We start from the raw sequence: 21,508 nt of genomic DNA on the forward strand, positions 1-21,508 counted from the left end.
TTCTCCATTCCCAAGTAAAAGCTTCTGTTTTCTAACCTGGGCTTGCAAACCCAGTCTGCAGCCAGACTGTCCTTCCCAAGGCCCAGAAATGATCTGCAATGGAAATTTCATTAAGCTGTGACTAACATGAGAGCAAAAGTGGACTCTGACTCCTGCCTTTCAGGAGCCCATTGGGCCTTGTGGCCTAACGCAGATGGATCCCTACTTCTGAAGGAACAGCTGGAGGAAAGAACCGTTAACAGAGTTTGACAACTGGAGCAAATTCCTTACACTGAAAAATAAAAAGCCAAATCTTCAAGAGTGGAATGTTTGGAGGCAGCATGAGGACAGTGTTCAGGCCTTCAGGGGAAAAACAAGCTGGTGGAGAGGAGCATAACAAAGGCAGCTAGATCTGGAAGCTACCACCAGACCAAAACAAACTGAGAAACTCTAACTTACTGAGTGGTGAAAGAAGAGTGGCCAATTACAAAAGAAAGTGGTGATTTCCCAAATAAAGATTCTCTGACTCCTCTGGTAGCACCAGAGCACCCTGGTAGTCAGGGAGCAGGATCCTACACTAGACTATGCCTTTACACTTTGGGGTTTAAAGTAAGAAGGGCTGCATCTAAGCTGTGCTGCCTTCAAAGACTGGACAGTCTTCTGGCAGAGATTCTGTAGGCAACACAAGCTTCATACTAGACAATAAAGAAAACTCTGCAGGAGGTCAGGAGAGCTGATCTAAGGCCAATTTTGGCCTCAGATTACATATGAAAAGGAACCACATGAGCTACTTGAGGTGAACAGTAATAGAAAGTGTGCCTGGAAGACATTTAGATGACAGCAAGTGTCTCAGCTGCCCAATTTCAATCATGTCTTTGTCATGTTTTGAACCAAATGGGCCTGTAAGTCCATGAAAATCCAGGGCACACCTCTTTGTGTGAGCAGAGGCCCTGGCCAAGTGTTTGTGGGGCAGCACAGACAGCGTGCTCAATTTACAGCCCGGCCACCTCTGCACCACCTCTCCTCCAGCTCTGTCTCGCTGGCCCAGTCAATGCCTGGTGACTGCAGCCATCTCCACATCTGTTTTACAACTCCTGGCCCCAATTCCAGTTCATATTTGCTTCAATATTTAGCCTAAGGGAAAGACACTTTCCACCTGTTAAATGGCCAGTGATGCTGGCTCATTTTACAGATGGAGAGAAAAGGGAAAAGTAAGAGAGTGGCACTGATCTGTCACAGACTCTGGGCTTAGACCTCTTGCATGCCAGAGGAAAAAGAAATATGAACTGCATCCATATTGAGAGCAGAGGCCAGCATTTACAGTTCCCAGAGAGTAATCTGCTTCTTCCAAGGGACTAACAGGACTCAAGGAGGGACTGCACATCCTCCCTGTCTCTAAGGAGCTTGTTATCTCTGAAGATAACGAGGGACACCACAGAGTTCTGCTGTCTGTGACAGGATGCAGCAGAGCACTGCCAGCTCCCTGGCTGGGAGGGGACGCCAGGCTGGGAGAGGGGAGAGCTGCTGGGTCTCACTGACTGGTACCAGAGCTCAACCTTTTTTTGTATGGCTATGCTTGGGTCATTGATTCCATCAACATCAATCGACGCATAATGAGAATTATGGAAAAAAAAAAAAGTCTACCTTTAGGAGGTTATTACAACTACCTGCTACAAGGATTTTACCACAAATGCCCATGGTATGCACTTTGTGAGGATCAGACCTCTGCACCTCTGTGCAACAGAGTACTCTTTCACAGCTGTTCTATATCCCACTGTCTTCTAGACCATCTCATACTGGTCCCTGCCAGAGATGGGACAAAGATTAGATGGCCTTGTTTCTGCTCCTGTCGGGAAAAGTGTGTATCCTGCCTTCTGTAGGTCAGGTCTGAACCGAATACCATACAACATCCCATTCCATACAATGTCCCCTTTGACTGTGGCCCTCATGAGCAGCTGAGGCAAAGTTAATTGTGATGAGAGTCCTGAAAGGATCTCAAGTGGGGCAGGAGAGACATGAGTCACAGGCAGGAGAAACAAGGAGTATGTGGGAGAATCTCGGGCAGGCTTACCTTGTAAAATGTGCATGTTGACCAGGTCTGATCTCTCAGGCCTGCTTCTGATCTTGTGCTTGAGATAATCTTCAGTCTGCAGAACACAAATGCAGAGAGTATTATCTGACTAGAGCAGCAACAAGGTACAGAGAGCAGAGGCCCCCATGCCATTCCAAGTTTTTTTGGATTTGGTACAGTCTAGGTTTGGTGAGCTCCTAAATGGCATTTTTTTCCACCTGGACACTGGCCGATTCTTGGGCAGAAATTCTTCATAAAGGGAACAACATGCATTGAGCTGCTGACTGTTCACTATCCCCACAGCTAACCTGTGTTCTTTCCAGTTTCCTCTGGGCTTCTGATGCCTCAAGTATTATGAGAGCTCGTGGAAAGGACGAAACCTGTTTGCTGGGAATGGTAGATTTGCTCCTGGCTCAGCATACCATTTCACCTTTGAGACCTACACAAAGGCAACTCCACAGTGTAGTGTTAGCAATGGCTTCTGTGGGAAGCCTGGCACCCTGTGGTGAGATATAAGGCTGACTTAGCCTTACCGTGGTCCTGCAGCTCCTGTGCTCTGCAGTTCTTCACCCCAGCTATTGTGTGGGTTGGGAAAATCCAAGCTGCAGATCACTGCAGTGGAGCTTGTGATGAACTTGTACCAACTTCTCCATGGCTTTAAGAACAAAAAGGCACACAGAAGTGCAATAACATCTTTCTCCAGGGCCAAGGAAGTCCGTATTGGTGGCAGCTGACCTCAAGGATACAAATACAAGCTTATCGCCTGGTTAAGAAGAGCTAGAGAACAACCTAGAGAAATTATTACCTGTTTGTTAAGTTGAGATGCTAGAATAGATAGTATAAAAATGTACGTAGTTCAAAGAGGTGAAACCCTTCTGGATAAATAGAAAATAGCACAAGCAGCTGGAGAAAACTGGGAAACCCACAGGACAACTGTACAGGTTCATGAGAAAAAGATTTTATAAGCATTTCTGTAGCCAGCAGAAGGCAATGGAAAGTGCTGTCTGTGTTCTATAAATAGGAGAAATAATTGTGGATGCTGCTGAGATGGCTACAGAATTTAATGCCTTTTAAAAACATCGTCACTAAAAAGATAGATGACTATCAATCACATGACTAAGCCAAGAACCTTCAGCAACAAGACAATAGAAACTCCAGTTATCAGTTTGGAGAAGTACTCAGATAGTTAAATGTTCCCAAACAGTTTGAGATACACAAGGCTAGAGTAATAGCAACTGTCTCTGGTTCTCTAGGAAACTGGGCCAGGGAGAGCATATTTTCTAGTTTTAAAAGAGATGGAGAGAAGAAACCTGGAAATTATAATTCCAGTCAAAGAGATATTGGAACAAGTAATCAAACAACCTGTATAAATGGATTTTGAAGATAGCAAGGAGGTGAGTAACAGCCAGGATGGATTCATGAAGAACAAACCACATCACACCAACCTAATTTCCTTTTATGGATAGATGACAGATTTCTGTTACAGGAATAAACAAAAAATGGCATGTAGCTTGACTCTAAGCATGTTTTGACATTATCTCACATGGTTTTCTCATATGCAAGCCAGAGAAATTTGGTCTGGTTAAGACTAACATAAAAAAGGAGCATAACTGTGGGTCACCAAAGGAATTAGGAATGGTTCACAGTCTAAACAGAAGAATATATCAAATCATGTTCTGCAGCAATTTTTCCTGCTATTCAATATATTCATTAATGCCTTAGATGACAGAAGACATACTTCTTAACTCTGAATCATTCAAGACTAACAGATTAGAATAGAAAATGTTTTGGAGCAATTGAAGAAATGATCCGAAATACACTGGCTACAGTTCAAGAAGGACAATTGGAAAGGAGTACATTCAGGTCAGAGTTAGCCACAGCTAAGCCAGCTGATTAAGCACTGGAGGGGATGAAGACAATCCACCAGAGATGTCTGTATTGGTCACTGGACAGTGGTCTTAGACAGAAATTAGTAACTGCATAAATATTGGAAAAAATATGAAAGACTCCAGAGAACCTAGTGATCAGCAGCTGAACCACATCCCCAGGCCAGCAGGCAGCTTTCTAGGAAATACCATGAAGAATGTCAGATGGGCACAAGGAGTAATGAGGCCTCCTTCTGGTCCTGCATCTGAAGGGACCTGTGGGAAGGGTCTGGAAGGCAGCAACAGAAATTACTGAGCCAGAAATTAGACCAATGAAAAGAGGCTGAAGCTCAGTACACAGATGACATTGCTGTAGGGAAACAGGATGCAAAATACTTTTTAAAAGTACTGCATGACAAAGATAAATGGTTCTGCATGTCCATGCAGAAGGATAAGTAATGGTCGTAATCTGCAACAGAAAAGCTTGGGCTAGTAATTGAGTAAGACTTGGTAACAGCACAGGTTAGAGAGCACTGGAGTGTGTTGCTGGGGGGGTGGATAGGATGGCCATTGGTTGTCACACATCTTTCAGGAATGACCTAGAGGGGGCTGTTCTGCTCTGGGACAGAGGCACGATTGCTGTCCCCTGCAGTCCTTCCCTGCCACGTGTGCTGGGTTGCTGGGTGTAAGTGCTGGAGCCCTGCTGAGCCTGACGGCTTCAAGAACGTCAGCATGCTCTCTGTCCTCCAACCCAGCAATCTATTACAGGGCATTGACTTCAAAGTCTGTTGCACTGGCCTGATGCCAGCCTCCTACATAGCCAGTGATATGTTTAAACAAATAATAGATATTTTATTTACAAAAGTATTTGCAATTTCTTACCCTTCTCCCATATTTTTTCTGCAGCTTATTTTCACCAACGCAGTCTGTGCCAGGTCAGCGCTAGCTGGTGCCTGCACTTAAGTGCAGTTAAATTCACCTAATGCATTTCTAACTAACCCTCAGATCAGGCCCTCATCTGAGCTAAGTTTGAGTTACTCTCCTACAGATGTGGCACTACGATGTTGACTCCAGCATTCACACTGCACTAGCCTGAATTTCTGCTGTGACTTCAGTTCTGTTTGACCTTTGCTACATTTGTGTCACTGGGGTGCAAACAGTGGAGTAAGACCTCAGGTTTTTTTTTTTTTTTATTTTTATATCAGCTGTAGCAGAAGAGCTTTCAAAACACATGAAAGTGGTTATTGTTATCTGCTTTCTGTTTGCAGAACATCAGTTTGGAGGAATATCAGCTAAACAACAAATGCCATTGAGTAATTATCTGGAAACAGACGTTGCCTGTCAGGGCTATAAGCAGGACATCCTTGCAAAGGAATATATTTTTGTTATAGACTGTGCTTATTAGTGTGTTCGTTAGCATGCTCTAAAAATGGGATAGACTAGACCATGCTTCCCTTTTCCCCAGGCAACCAGCCAGTGAAAGCCTTTGAAGAGAAAGACAAAGAGACACGAGTGTATACTTAAACTGTAAAATATATGACACTCCATGGATACTTTGGATTGCTTGAAATTTTCTAAGCATGCTAATTTTTCAGAGTCAAATTGTGTTTCTTATGCTAGCCATTTATTACTGTTGGAGTCTCAGGGCAAGTGATTTGGAGAGTGTTTAAGTTCAGAAGAGCACTTCTTCATATTTCATAGTTATTCTTTCTTGCAAAGGTCCCTTTCCATGTGACTGCAAGCACGTTTTGCAGAATAATGGAAGAAACTCTCGTGTTCAGGCAAAACCTGTATGACTGACTATTCTCTTTGCCTTGCTGTGTGTGGACATCCCTCCAGCTTGGTCAGGGCTGGGTGCTACAAAGGGCTTGGAAAACCAGTGCAATTTCCAAAAAAGTGATCACACCACAGAGTATCATTGTGTTCTGGAAGTGGCTACTTATATCTCCCTTCAGCAATATTTTGGGAAGTCTAAGAGCGGATGGGTGATGGGGCCAGTGGGAGCCTGGGCCACTTAGCTGCTGGGACACTGTTGCAATCGCCAAGCAGCGCTGTTGAGCTAGAAGCCAGACTCTCCTCTGATGCAAGGGTGAGTCCCCTGGGGACTTGCTCCAGGTGACCGAGGGCATCCACATTTCTCCTGCACACTTGCTAAATACTTAGCCTCCCATCTGTCCTGTTTGCTGCTTGCCCTGCTCTAAGCTGACTCATGCAGGAGCGGAGAGCAGCCAACACAGCAAGGAGAGGGCTGTCGATACGGCCTGCAGTGGAAAGCAGAGGCTTCAGCTAGTTTGAGGTTTACTGGGAGGCTGAACCCTGCCCACAGGCTTTTCTAAAACGAAGGGGCTGTTTTAAAAAAAACTATCTTAGGGGACAGTTGGCTCCTCTGCCTTTTTAAACCTCTACTGCTTGGAAAAGGGTGCTCTTGAACACAAGAACCTTGGCTTGGCCCTGCCATGTCTGGGGGCAAGGGAGAGGCCCTGACGCTCATCCTTGGCCACAGGGCCTGGGCAGAGGGTGCCAGGTGAGGGCAGAGTGGTGGAAGGTGCTTTCAAACCCCGCAGCTCATGCAAAGCGAGCCCACGTGTTCCCTCATCAGCATGGCTTGTAGGGATTACCTTGGCTCGCTCCAGACTTTTTCGTTGTTCATGGAATGCAGATGGGCTTTTCAGTGCTGCAACAGGAAAGAGAGAGGAGCAGTCAGCACAGGAGTGGAAGCAAGCAGCCACCAGGATATTCGGCAACAGCATTTTAATGAGTGCTATAAAAATAGCAACACAAACTAACTGCCCTCTTTATTGCACTAACTAAAAATAACTCAGGAAAGCTCTGGGAAATCCCGTGCTCTCAGCCAGGCCATGGCAAGAGAGCAGGGGGGACAGAGAGCACAGGGAGGACAGGAGGGACATGGGTAGGAAGATGGTGCAGGCTTTGAAATGTGGTGCTCGGTGGGACATGTCAGACAGCAGGTGCTGCTCTTCCCTGGAGCTCTTCTTGCAGGTTGTGGCACTGGGAGGCACCACAGCCCCAGAAAACTGATCTAGGAAGAGCAACGGGCTGAGGGGACCTTGCCTGAAAGTTAGACCTGTATGTGACTGAGACTTGAGGCCACCAGGAAAACTGGAAAGGCCTGCCTGGCCTCTTGGCATATTTGGCCTCCAGCAAGGGTACTTCAACCAGGACACTGGAGCTGTTGTCCTTTGTCCCTCTTCCATCACTTAGTACCCCTCCATCTCCTTTAGGCTCCTTCTCACCAGACATTTGTCCTGTCCTCCACCCAGAAGCATCTGTGTGACATGGTGCTTCCCTGGGCAGCTGCCCGGACAGGTACCCGGCAGCAGACCAAGTTCTTAGCATCTCCTGACACCAAGGAGGATTAACCCAGAGAGGGTCCCAAAGGAAGGCCAATGGTCCCTGGGTCTTGGACCAGTGAATACCAGTCCCATCTATGTTGGAGTCATGGAGGACCTTGCACATTTCCTTGTTTACTCAGATTGTGTATAAACTGGAGAGAAATTTGTGTGATGAAGGGGTTAATATTTCTTAGTTCCTGCAAAAATTCTTTTCTGTCTGTGTAAGCAAGAAAAATCAACTGTTCCCATTGGGACAGGGAAGGGGAAGGTGTCCTGAACCACAAAAACAGCCTGCTACAACTCTTTGGCAACATCTAATTCCCTTTCCATCTTCTGAGTGGGATCTAATGGGGACAGAAATTATTTTCACACAGAACATGACGTCCCACATCAATCTAGAGAAGAATGACAGGAAGAATGAGGGCAGCTGGGAAATGATTGGGGACCTGAACTGGGTTTTGGTAGGCAACACCCCTAACCTCCAGGGAATCACAGGAAAACACAGAGGGCACATTCCTGCTTCTAATGTTTGGAAAGCAGACATACAGACAAGCCAGTGTTACTGTGCCATGCTCCGGTGAGAAGCAATGAGGACTTGTGACAGCTAGTTTAACCAGAAGCAAAATAAAATGGTGCACATGAGAAAATGAAGTTAGCAAGAGAGATGACTTTTACAGCCCTGTTCACTCTGAAGTCCTGACACTGGGAGTTTGCTATGGGCATTGATCAAACACCATGCTATTCACAAGGAAAATGTTGCAGAATTTAGTCATTTACCAAGATTTTTGGAGGAATTATGTGGATACTGCAGCTTGTATTAGTCTGCAAAACAAATAAAGACATTGCTAGCACTGATTATTCAAACACCTTGTCAGGGGATGACACGGCATCTTGAAATGGCGAAGGGTCTGGAGTCAATAGGGCAGAGCTGCTGAGCTTGGTGTTGATATCCTTAGGCTTAAACTAAGGCTTGAGTTAGAGGATGAGGTGGTGGCTGCATACAGCAAGGGAGGCCTTACTTTAAGCACAACTATTTCTACATCCCATCATCGTAAGGGAAAATTTGCCTTGAGGAATCTTTGCTACAGGCTGCATCCCCCTCCTTTTGGGTAGCTGAGCAGATCTGGCTGGGCTCCAGGGCAAGACCCTGTGTAGGGCTACAAGAAGGGTTCATCCCCACTTGTCCTTGCAGCCTGCCCTTCTGCAGGTGACCCTATGGGAATACTCTTGATTTAAAAAACTTTTCTAGGTCTGTACCAACTTCGCTAAGACAATATAACTGAATGTGTTCAATAATAGAGTCTTGCATGAGCAGTCTTGTAGGAGCTTCCCACTCAGGGAGCTTGAATAACAGGGTAGCATCTGCTCTCACCTGCACTGCTGTGGATCAGGAGTGCGGCCATGCCTCAACAAACCTGGACCTCCCCTTGCTTTCAGATGCTCCCCCATACACAGAGTCACTGGGCAGAAGGGACCCAGAGGCTGCCCTTGCTTATTAGTCTGTGCCCGTCTTTATTTGCAGAGCTTTTTTCAATAGTTTTGATTGTTTTGCCAGACAGTTGTTCAATTTGCAATCTGAAAACATCTGACAGAGTCCAGCTTTGAACCTGAAAGCTTGTGCAACACTACTGCCTTTTGCTCCTGAGCATCCTCCTTTAGGCAGTTTCCTGCCTTCTCCAATGATGGAATTATGTGAAGGTTTCACGTTCCTTAGATGAACATCCAAGGGAGTCTGAATTGAGCTAAGGCAGGCTTTGGTTAGATAAGCACATCCATCTCACTGGGCTATGCTCAGGTACCACTGATACTTCTCCCTGAGCTATTCTCTTGGGTACCAAAAAGCAGTCAGCTTCCTCAGAGTTGCTCCTAGATTTCACTCTTGCTGTGCTTACAGCCACACCGCTGAACAGCTCAGCAGGTTCTGTATATAGTCATCAACTCCCATTCCTACAAGGGCTTCTGCAAGCCCTCAAAGCTTTTATCCAACACTAATCTGTTACTTTGCTCACTCATGTCTCTTTCTGGTTTCTGTATAAAATGGATCACTTAGAAAAAAAAAGTTTCTCTGTCCTCTGATTATATAAGCAGAAAATATGGCCAATGGGTTGAAAACAATCCTTGTACAAAAGCTGATGCGGAATGTGGAATCACGTGCATGCTCCCAGCTTGGTACCAAACCTGACTTTCAACATGCAGACCAGCAATGCCCCACTTTCCTCTTTCCAGAAAAACTATTTTCAACCATGGTGGCTTAAAGATCTTTGTTTCCATTTCTTGCCCACCTGCAGTACCTATGATCTGAGATCCCATCCTGGTGCACCTCCTACAGCCCATCTCAGCTGGTCCTCAGAGCCGACAGGCCATAGGAAGACAAGGTTAAACAAAGAATTGTGTTTCATAAGGATTAACTGCATATGCCCAAACCATGGGGAAGCTGGCTGGGACTCCCACTTATTAAATGCTAGCATCTGACACTTCCTCCTGAGGTTAAATTCCTCAGTTAGATTCTGCATGTTTGCTTTAATAATGGCAAAAGTGCCTTTTCTTTTATTACTTTTAGGGATTGAACTATGATCGTACTTCCCAAAATGGCATCCTTGGACAGAAACCGGACTGCAAAATGTAAGCCTAGAAGTTAGGAGTGTAAAGAAGCTGTAGGCAACAGACCCATGTGCTTAGCCCTGCAGGGCAGTATCAGGTATGCAAACTCCTCAGTTGACACAACGCCATACATGTGCAATGAGGTATCCTGCACATTGTCTGAGTGTGACCACTTTTACAGAGTGAATTTGGTGATTCAGGAGACTTCAGACATCCTTCTGGCCACTGACTTTATTGTCAGTGCTTGCAATGCTATCACAAATGTCACCAAACTTGGTTCAAAGCTCCAGCTCCAAGAGTCTTGTCATTAAAATGCTTGCCGTTTGATGGCAGGCAGTATAAAATCTGAAAACATAAAGAAATACACGGTAGAAAAAAAAAGGAAAGAAAAAAAAAAGAACCTGAATTTATCAATCTTAAAACCTTCACAGACATGATTTTTATCATCCTGCTCAAGTTTTCTTAATACTTGATTCTGGCAATACTGTACTGAGAGGCATCTCTTGCTGGCTCCCTTAACATCCTTTAGGAATGCAGCTTCATGAGAAAGGCAGTGTTAGAGCTGTTGTTTTGCTGGATTCACAAAAGCTGCATCACAGTCTTCAAGGTTAGCCAGAAGAAACACAGTGGAACAGCCTTTGGAAAGTTATGATCTTATCAGAGACCCCCAAGGGGCCCGTGATGAGCCAGAATGGTACCAGGATAGTCCTTTACCTGGGTCCCAGATAATCACATACTCATGCACGCAGACCCTGAGCTAGATCAAGGTGGAATTATCCATCAGGCAGGGCTGAGCTCCCAGCATCTTTTCTCTAGTGGTGCTACAGGTTTCATGATGCAGCTGCTTGTGCAGAAGGGGATTGTTTTCATTCACTTATGTTTTGGACTCTAGCATCTGTTTTTCTGATGTTGAATGGTTACAAGGACCTGGAATGGGCCCCCCCTCTACCTTTTCACTGTTCTGTGGGTCTGATGCTGCCACAGAGGTTCCTGACTTTTACAGGAGGATGCGAGATGCTCTGCCTTTGTCTACACAAAGAGCTTTGTTCTGCTGCAGTGACCTCTGGGACAGGACCCTATGCAGCTCAAGTTTTGAATAGTGCAAACTAAGCAGCTCTCCCAACTTCAGTTTGAACAGCAGCATTGTAGCTTGTGTAGCAAATGCTGGGCACCATTGCACAGCACCAGGGACCATAATATTGCTACAGGGCAGGAAGCAAAGTCCAGCTCAGTAGCAATCTGCTCAGAGCAGAGAGCGCATGAGCAGGCAGCTGGTGCCATGCAGTCTCCCAGTAGCGCCCCTCTGATCCAGGAGAGGGTGAAAAAGGCAGAAAACAGTACTCACGTGGCATGATGCCTTGGTCTGCCAGCTGCTCACGAGTCCTTCTCTGCTGAAGCCGTAGCTGCAAAACTGTGAGAGAGAGAGTCAGGAAAAGGTGCAGTATTTTTCTGATGTACTAACGCATCTATCAAGGAAGATGTGCCTGTGGTCTTTGTGGCACAGAGACCTGACACTGATCCCTGCTGCTGCTGGGCCAGACTTGGTGCAGCCAAGGAGGACTGCCAGGGAGGAGCTGCGCAGTCTGCACCAACCCAGACCTCACATTGCACCCAGATATATGATGGGTAGGACTGGTTCTGGTGCAGAGCAGCATGCTAATGCCTGGGGCAGACTGAGCGCTGCCTGATGTCTGCAATAGCAGCCTCAGGTGACCATGGCTTCAGCTCAAAGGGTTACTCAGAGAGAGTCTGTGGGTAGGCAGAGGGTGCTGGTGGGGAGGAAGACAGGGTATGAAAGTCCATCACAACCTCCTGCAGGTGGAGGTAGTGATGGACTGTCCCATTCTGAGAGGGGAAGGACCTGTTCTGAGTCAAGCAAGTAAGGTGGCTTCAGAAGGTTTTGAAAGGAATTGAGCTCCTTTGATAAATACATTGTCCATAAAGGTATTTTGTGCTTTACGATTTATTGGGTAGACTCCCAAGGTGCCATCTCCTATGGCTTCATTGCCACTAGTACCTGCTTCCCAGACACAGCTGACAGCAAACGTGAGAGGAAACTGAGTCCTGCACAGCAGTGCTGGCCAGAGAGGAACTACGCAGAAGATAATCATTTTGACATTATGAAATGTATTTTGGCCACATCTCGGTATCCTTATGCACTCTAAGATGTGAGATGTGTGTATAGGTATTTGGTTGGTTTTTAGATTTTTTTTCGGGCACAAGGACAAACAACAAAAAAGTGAAGAATGTTTAAAATAGCTAAAGGACAGCTGAGAGAAATCAAGCATCCTGATGACAGGTGACTGTGTGCTGGGGGAGCTGCACGCCTACGTTGGGGCTATAGAAAATTAGGGCTGGACTCCCCTAGGGGTGCACAGCAGTAGAAGAACGGGTAATGGTCACAAACTGCAGAAACAGGAATTCTGTTTGGTTATTAGGAAAACAACAAACAAACAAAAAAACAGAAACCCCATGAGATTGGTGCAGGCCTAGAACAGTGTCCCAGAAAGGCTGTAGGACATCCTTGAGATGTTCAGAGCTTGCCTGGAGATGGCCCTGAGAAACCTGATTTATTTTTGAAGTTGGCCTTATGTTGAATGGGAGGTTGGAGTAAAGATTTCCACAGGTTCCTTCTGACCTAAATTTGCACACAGTTCTGTACTTTGGTGTGTGCACTTGTAACTGAGTGCCTCAGATTTGGTGTGGCAGCCAGAACAGCTCCCACAAATACTCCAGAAGCTGTTAAACTTCTGTCTAAATAAGAAACTCATAAGGTTCTTAGAAGTGGTAGATGCCATCTCTGCCTTTTTTAACCCGGGAACACCATGAGCGTAACAGAAGTTTTTAGTATGTGCTGCTAAAAGCACAAAGGAAGTAGCTGACAGCAGGGAGAAAAGCAATTGTAACTAACATTGTACTGCACCTGCCATCCACAGTAACACGATGGGACCCTTAAGCCAGCAGCTGATTATGGCCTCCAGGAAGTTTTAAAGTCTATTGATACTGCGCTTTCTTCAGCATTACAACAAGCCACTTCTCCAGGACCCTTGGATGACAAATTGGTGTTGACTACCCTTGGACTGAGCCCTTGCTACCAGGAGTTTTGACCTGTGTCACTAGCTCTACTATCTTAGGGCCAAGGCTTGTACCCTTCTTTCACAGTTTAAGGACCTCTCCTGATACCTCTAAAACTGGGAGGTTCACTCCTGCCCCAGCACTGTGGGATGAGTAGAGCTTTACAGCTGCATCACCCTGTTTTGTTTTGGAAACAACATACAGAGAAATAGGAATGAACTGATCAGTCACATTTCTTAGGAAACCATGCCTGTACTTTGAGGTAGTAACATAGTCTACACCTTTGCTTTTGCAAATTTGTTGTCAAGAAGATTGACACTTGTGTGTCAATCTCCTCTCCCACAAGGTAAAACATGAAACTCCCACGTTTTCCTTATGGAAACTCAGTGCAGCTTGCAACAAGGGCACTTATCTTTCAGTAGTGACAATATGCATGCATGTCTCCTGTCTACTGGCATAGAACCAGACAGAACCCTTAGCTGCCCTTAGAGAGCTGGTATTGCAAAGGGAAGAGATGAAAGAACAGCTTTTTGTCTTCGTGAGTAACTTGCAGAGCTCTGCCAACAGGGAATGTCTACTGTGTGGCTTCCCTGGGATGTGGGATGGAGCCGATTAATAATCCCATCCAGAGATGTCCCTGAAGTACAAGGCTCCCGAAAATGCATGTGACTTTTCCATGTCCTCTATACAAGCCATATCTCACATTCAAAGCAAATGCTTAGTGAAGGCCCCACAAGAGATGATGATCTCCTGCCAAATTCCAGTACTTCTTAGGACGCCAAAGAGAGATTTCTGCTGTGAAGAAGAAATGTAGTCTTTAGTACCTGGTAAAGTCTGCATGTGTGTAGTTCCCTTATGCCAGATGAAGCTGGTGGTTGGCAATCGCTGGCAAACCCTGCTGCCAAGGGAGTCTGTACCCCTCCATTGCCCCTTGGTACTGCTGCCAGTCGGTGCTGGTTGTGCCTATGGACACAAACTTAGACCCCTGCATGGTATCTTCATCTGACATGGTTATCTGCATTCCCTTAGCAGGAGTCAGGGATTTTATAACCAAATTAGGCAGTCCATGTTTTAGAAATGCCAGTCTTTCTTCCTTGCTTGTGGAGGTAATTCACGGCAACCAGCTCACGGTAGATACCTCACACTGGGTAGGGGAGACCCCAGTTTTGCTGTGTAGGGCCTTCACTGTTGCCAGTCACAATATTGAAAAAACATGCAGAGCTTGCACTTTCCCAAGGGAGAGATGTATCATGATTGAACAGGTGAGCAAAGAGAGATTGGAGGCTGTCCAAGAACAAAGAATCTTTGTAGATCACCCAAGAATGGTTCTCTCCTCTCCTAGATCCTGGACCAGTGTCCCAAGTATTAGAGCATCTGCCTTAAACTGAGGCAAGTCAGACAAAACATCCCACCATCAAATGAGAGTCAGAGATAGCAAAGACTTCAAGAGTCACATACAAGTCCTTTCTGAGGACACAGCAATCTTCCCCATCTATCTGTAAAATATCCCAACTGAGAATGCAACAGCACATCCCTTCATTGCTCCAGTGTGTGCCACATTATTTGCATCATTTCACTCTCAGACTTCCAACACAATCAGGCCAAGTAGCAGCACACCCACATGAGCAAGGGAGGTGTTATTGATCAGATGACCATGTATTCAAATCCCACATTTTCTGCTCCCTGCTGCTTCTTCTGCTTGTTTGACATTCTTTCCCTGCAGATAAATCATCATTTACCAGCCTCAGGGTTCAGCCAGATATTAGACAGGGCCATTTAGAGAAAAAAGGAAACGTTATAAATTCTCTTGAAGCATATCTTGGAGAGTGTTGATGATTTCCAGTGCAGTGATTATAAGATTCATATTCTGCCTTGATGTAACCTTCCCCAGATACGTGGTTGATTTTGGGCAATGCTGAGCTTACAGACTTGCTGAACCATTCTTAAGCTACAGGGAAAGGAGGAAAAGTTCGTCCAACCTTGTCTATTCAGGACAAGCTGACAGAAAATATAAGGACAGACATGCAAATGCTGGCTATTTCCAGGAGCAGCCCAAGCTCAATGACTGAAATAGTCATTTCAGTCACTAAATGCTCATCCAGGTTTGGACCTCATGCGTGCCTTGACTCTCAGATATCATCCCCAAAACCTGTTGCAAACCATCTGAAGAAGCATAGCTGTGGACAGTGCCAGACAAGTTAATAACATTGAATATCTCTGCAGGAAGAGGAAAAGCAGCCACTACTTCCAGCAGCCTTTGAGTCAGTCCTGCAGCTTGCAGATCAGCAGATGCCACCTCCAGTCTTGCCCATTCCCTTACAGCCAACAATGCTTAAAAAATAGGCTGGAGGAGCACCTGGCACCAAACAAACTCCATCTAGCTGCTTTTTGAAGGGGACTTGAAATTCTTTAAAGCTGTGTCTGACCCCAGCTATATTCCCATCCTCTTCCTTTGTTGTGTGTCTGGAGGCACAAGCTCTGAGTGTCGCCTGTGACTCACTTTGAGGATGCTGTCACCCTCCATGTAATGGATCTTTTTAATATATTTTTTTTCCTGGATATCCTTTCTCAAGATTCCTTTCAGCAATTCTTGCTCCTATGACACCCCAACATGAGAAACCCCTTCCTACATGATGCAAGACAAGTCAGAGCTGTGCCAGTGCTTTTGTTCATGATCTCTTTTTGTTAGAAAGTCCCATTTAGTGACACATCTTCTAGAAGTATCCTCTGCAGAGGGCCTGTGTCATTGGTTTGGAGAAGCCCACTAGGCATCAGTCATGGCTGGCTCTGGGGGCCTCTGCTCCGAGCACTGCCCATGACTTGCAGACATGATTCATCCTCCCTGGGAGCTGACCTCAGAGCTTGAGGAAGCTAAAGGACAGCTTGGGCCCTGCCTGACCTGGTGATGCACTGGGAAAGACATATTCAAATCATCCCGCACCCCAGGAGCAGGCAGACCTGGCCATCTGCTTCAGTCTTCAGTGGCAGCTCATCTCCGGTGCCTGAGCCTGCAGCTGCTCAGGCCTCGCTGCCCTCAGCTGAGTGACTTCTGCGTGCCTTGGCATGGGATTCTATCTGAGCTAACTGCTGCCTTTATAAAAGAAATAGGTGCTTCTTTTACAGGGAGAGAAGCTGTGCCCAGGATTGACTCAGAGGGGAGCACATCGAGTCCAGAGTTCAGCAGCTGGTCAGAGAACTTGTCACTGCATCAGAGCATCCCCCATGCTGCAGCATCGCCAGAAGCACTCAGAGCATCCTGCTGGCTTTGGGAACTGGCTTCAGCAGCACAGGAGGCTTGGCAGCACTGAGGCACATTGCCCAATGAGGTGCGGAATGGGCTCAGGACTCAGGCAGAGAAAGCCATGGCTGGTCCTTGGCTAGTGCTGGTGATGGTTTGCCAAGAAGGAAGCTGGATCAGAGCCCTCTGCAGGTCCCTTCTCAGCAACACTTACGTAGCTCCTGTTGTGGTTGTGAGAAACAGCCACAACCCTGAGAAGGACATAAGTGGCATGAGCAGGTTCGCCAGAATCCCTGGGACTGCACAAGGCTTCCTCAGTGTTCAGGTCAGCCTCACAGCTGAGACAAAGTTTAAAGCTGAGTTTAATATTTTTTTTCCAAATATATTTTACCTCAGCCACTCCATTTCTTCACCCTGACCTCTCTCTGAGCATCTCTCCCTACGTCTGACAAACCTGCTGCTTTGGGAGCAGCACTGATTCAGCTGTGCCAACAGTTTCATCTTGTCCCAGCTCACTTATGTGGTTACGGGTGGGAGCCCAATAAGTGCCAGTTTCCTGCATGGGCTGTAACAACACCTTTGCTCTGGCTGGGAGCTGCATTCATAACCAGTGCAATTGCTGTGCTTTCATCTTCCTCTGAAGTAAGTCGCTGCTGCTGCCAGAGCTGACAAGTGGGCAGTTGCCTGCTGCTTCCTGCATCACCTGGTGCTCCTGGGCTGGGCAGCCAAGGGGAACAGCAGAAGCACCACATTAAGCCAGTTCAACCCAGCCACATGAACCTGATGTGAATCAGCAGTTTGATCAGCAATTGAAGCTGTCAGTGACACTGAAAAAAGCAGGAGAAAAGTCACTGTCCACTCTGCCGACCACCCCAGCACCTCATTCCTGCCCTCTGAGGCCCAGAGCTGGGGTTTTAGGGGCTTTAGGAGCATGACTGCAGCTGAGTGGTGTGCAGGATGGGGAGGGCTCTGCCAGGGCACCAGACAGGTGGCAGGGAGTTGGGAATGGGGTGATGGGAGGGAGAGATTCCTGTCTTCAGCAGCAGCAGCGGCTTTGCTGCATGTCAGGCAACAGCTGAGCAAACGTGAAACACGTGTCTGTCTGTGGCCATGGTGGGTGTCCAAGGACCTTGTGACTTGCCCAGTAAAACAGTGCCCGGTAAAACACTGGCTGGCAGATAATGGCTCCGTTTTGGATGCAGCCTCCCTTGAAGGCAGGAGCAGTGCCTGCTCTGATACTCTTTACTGATGGTGCATGCCAGTGGGAGAGAAGCTGCCCAGTGGGAGACGCACGTGTGACCCTTCAACCCCCCCAAGGTCCCAGCCAGGCAGCAGGGCAGGCTTGGTGGCAGGGTGCAGTCATGCCACTTGTGTCCTGCTCAGCACTGTAACTGTTTCTCACAGCTACATCTGGAGCAGGAACCTGTATTCAAAGCAGGATTTCTAAATGGACTGGGCAGCTCAGAGCAGGCAGTGCTCTCTCCTGACCAAGCAACAGGCTGACGCCAAGCTCCGGACGTGTTGGCTGTACTTGGATGAACATGGAGTCACCAGCACCCTTAGCTATGTAACCAGGCAGCCAGCCTCCTGGGTGTCACCACCAGCAGGGGAAAGCAGTGGTCCAGCTGAGCAGCTTTGGGTCTGCTTTTCTGGAGCTGCTGTTTTGCAAAAAGACCTTGGCTGGGCTCTGCCCTAAGTTCCTCCACTAGATTTTGGACTCACTGCTCTGCTGATAGCCAGGCATTACTGAATGTTTTTTTTCTGTGCATCACATCACATCTTCAGACCCATACAACCCTCTGACACACAACTCGTGTAGGACCCATGTGAAGTGAGATAAAGCTCAGCCAGTTGCAGCCCTGGAGAAGGTGCAGGGCAGCAGCTGCTCAGCTGTGGTCAGTCCTCTTCTGGCCAGGCATTGCCTTGAACGGGACCCAGCAATGCCAGCTTTACCTCTTTGTGTGATGCTCAGCACTTTAGGGGTGTTTCACCTTCTTCCAGGCAGCTGTGCTACAAGTTTCTGTGTTACCTGGGAAGTCAAACATCACTGCACTGAAAATCTCAGCTACATTGGTAAGAACAGGATCTATAAATCCATATCTGGGCCCACAGGTGCCTTGGAAGAGAAATAGGACATCTAGGTGATAAGGAGCACTGAGCACCAAACAAGCGCAAGTTAGTAAAGAACAACCGGCTGTGAGGGCTGTGTTCATCACAACATGCAGCCTCTCCGTGTTCCTGAGAACATGCTGTCACCAGTTGTCCTTGGAGTAATCTGTTCAGCATCCCCATCATCAGCCTGTACATTCTTCTCATCAAGCACAGTGAGGTATGGTTCAATCTTTGCTGTAACATGCCTAACTGACAGAGAAATAGAAGTCTGTCTGCTAAAACTCCAAGGTATAAGATGCTGAAAAAGTAAAGCAAACTCCAAACTGATCTACATGAAGCCAGTGTTTTACAAAAACTTCATGAAATTACAAAACAATGTCATCAGTTACAGACAGACCACGGTTTGAATGCAGGCATTGATCGTGAACTATACAAGTTCTTGACTGGAAAGAAAACTCATGCACATATATTTGCAGTTTGGAAATGAAGGTTCCACCACCATGTATAAGCTGTGTTTATAAGCTCTAATCCTCCAACAAGCCAGGCAAGTCTTTGAAAATTCACACCCATGTGTCCACAATTTGGCCTGGGTATTACCTCATGCCAAGCCATACAGAGCCATATTTAGGGTGTTAAACTTTCACTTCTCACCAATTATCTGAACTACCACTGATGTTATACAGATGTTGGCCTTGTAAACTCTCTTTCCATATTGCCGGACAGAAGAGGTCAAAGTTAAGGTTAAGTCTGCATTTGCCAGCTTTGTTTGCTCTGTCTGATGACAACATCTCTCTGCTGCTGGAGTACAATTGGTTTATATTCAAAGCAGGAGATCACTACACATAAATCATTGTCTCTGGGAAGAGTTAAATATGTTTCTGGAACAGCCCTCAGAAGTTCTAGTTGATTTAGTGCAATCCCATTGATAATTGGAGCACATGGGATAGCATGGCAGGCTTGAAGAACCATCATTCCTGCAAAATTTGTCAGGATGACCTCAGATCAGTATATTTATCTTTGGCAAAATAGACAAAATAAACACGCACACAAATCCTCGAGGAAGGGGAGGGGAAACCTGAAGGCCTGAAACATGTTGGTGATTTGATCTAGCTCTTCTGGAGCAGTTCCTGGTGCCCTGCTCTGGCGCAGCTATCATTTCTCACACTGCACAGCTATACTGCCGGCCACTGGAAAGAGAAGAGGAGGAGAAAGCACTGGGGTACTGAAGTGAGGGCTGTGGGGCACTGTGTGAAATAGATATTAACTCCACCACACCAGCCTTTGTCAGACAACTCTTTCTTGCTACTGATGCTGCCAGATGGAAGCGAGAGCTCCTCAAACCACCTACATGCCACTATCCTCTAGTTGCTAACACCTGGCCCCACTGACTGCTGTGTGCCAGAGATATTAAAGGGATTCTGGGATGAGGAAACAACAAGTATATAAAGCATTTCAAGCACCCTTTAGCACATAAATAGGTCTTTCTGCTGCTCAATGTATACAGACCACAGAGAAACAGCAAAAGTTACTTACTTTTTAAAGATTTACCTTAGCCCTCACTAACATTGGCCTGGAATCCTTCAAAAGGGATTCGGACTCATCATGCGTCACAGAGCACAGCTAATCCTTCCCAAACCTGGGGAGCAATCAAAGCCTCACACCTGCCTCCGCAAGACTATTTCCAAAGCAACTGTGCATCATGAAGCTCTGCACTTCATGGCCAGACCCCCCTGGCCTGTCCTTCACATGCTCTTTGCATGCTACACCATGCTCCGTGTAAACTGCTGCTGCCCAGCAGTGCCACAGCCCCTGAGCTGTGCAGGGATGTGAGGGCTGCAGGGCAATGGGTCCTTTGAGACAATCATCCCTCTGCCAACTGAATGGAGGAAGACAGTAAATCAGAGCACTGAGCTTCCTGCCATCCGTGCTGGGGCTTGACAGCTTCTGAAGCCTGCACAGGAAGCAGAGACATCAGAGGAAAATGTCCCTTAGCAATTTTTCACATAAAAGAGGTTTGACCACCTTAACCATTTAATGCTAGCTTTTCTTCTCTGTTCTCCGTGTTACTAGAATCCAGCACAAACAGAAGGCAGCATTATTGAATTATTTGTACCCCTCAGCATCCTGCTTTCCTCCTGTCTCACAGACTGTGGTGACCAGGGCTGTGCTGTGCCCGTCTCTCATTACCTGCAGCAGCCACAGCAGTGGGGAGAGCAAAGTACATTGGGGATTTTGGGCAAGCCCAACTCGAACATAACAAATAGGCACAGAAATCTTGTCAAATGGATGGAAATCCAATCTTCCACTGGGCAACAGTAAGGGATGGCAGTTGTGGGAATAGGTCATGAACCAAAGAATGCCCCACAAATTGACTGACTTGATGCTGAAAGGCACGAAAATTTATGGATACAATGACCCACAAAGTTTACTTTTACTGAAGAATCATTTGAAAAATATGTTTAGAGATCCCACTGTTGGTTCCATAATAAAGCCAGCCTACAAATAAACCAAAAATGAGCCTTAAAAACAATACTGGTTCATTTGAAAAGAATGCAGAGACATGTAACACAGACCATCCTCCTCTCTTCAGAAAGGTGGCAGTGTTGCTTTGTAGTTGCTGGAGGAGTTATTACAGACAGATTTTTTTTCCAAATGAACAGCAATGTACCATAATATACCAATGAAATCTAAGGAATGACTTAATCTAATGAAATGTAAGATCAGAGTGATATGGAAACCACACCAAAGCCCTGGACCCAAGTTTTGTATAATTCAGCCAGACTAGGACACTCGTGTTTGCACACACACTCTTGGGTTTTCAACCAACTGCCAACTTTGTATTTGCTGAGAAAACAAAGTTTAAGTTGACCACCCAGCTATCTAAGAGATCTCGATAACACCACTCATGTCTACCATCAGTATCATAAATCTCTAATCTCATTATCTACAACGCACAAAGAGGCAAAAACACACACGGTGCGGGTGACATGCCAGACCGGGTGCGTGCTCCAACGTGACTACCCTGTCCGGTTCTACAGCGTCCCATACAGCACATGCAGCTGGTGTGTCTGAACATCCTCACAGATCACATTCACAGGCAGGACTTCACCCCCGGGAAGGTCAGAGAAAGCTCCTCCAGATCACTTTTTGACATTACCGTTAGTATTACAGTGTCTTACGTTCATTAAAAAAAAAAAAAAAAAAAACCAAACAA

At 46.4% G+C, this 21,508-nt stretch overlaps 1 protein-coding gene across 19 annotated transcripts in view; it reads right to left on the reverse strand.

Annotated features, from left to right (window-relative positions):
- The window catches only part of MYOCD (myocardin), a 254,475-nt gene that overhangs the window by 16,612 nt on the left and 216,355 nt on the right, over window positions 1-21,508 (reverse strand). For 11 of the 19 annotated variants that reach the window (XM_083805195.1, XM_083805192.1, XM_083805196.1 and 8 more), the window contains 3 exons: window positions 11,215-11,280; window positions 6,534-6,589; window positions 2,051-2,126 (listed from right to left, as the gene is read on the reverse strand). In XM_083805195.1, coding sequence (XP_083661321.1) covers window positions 2,051-2,126; window positions 6,534-6,589; window positions 11,215-11,280 — 198 coding nt within the window. Of the gene's footprint in view, window positions 1-2,050; window positions 2,127-6,533; window positions 6,590-8,045; window positions 8,091-11,214; window positions 11,281-21,508 lie in introns of all 19 variants that reach the window. The other 8 variants (XM_083805200.1, XM_083805199.1, XM_083805185.1 and 5 more) reach the window with 2 other exon arrangements.

The sequence above is a fragment of the Anser anser genome (assembly GCF_964211835.1).
Source record: "Anser anser genome assembly, chromosome: 19".
Classification (NCBI taxonomy): domain Eukaryota; kingdom Metazoa; phylum Chordata; class Aves; order Anseriformes; family Anatidae; genus Anser; species Anser anser.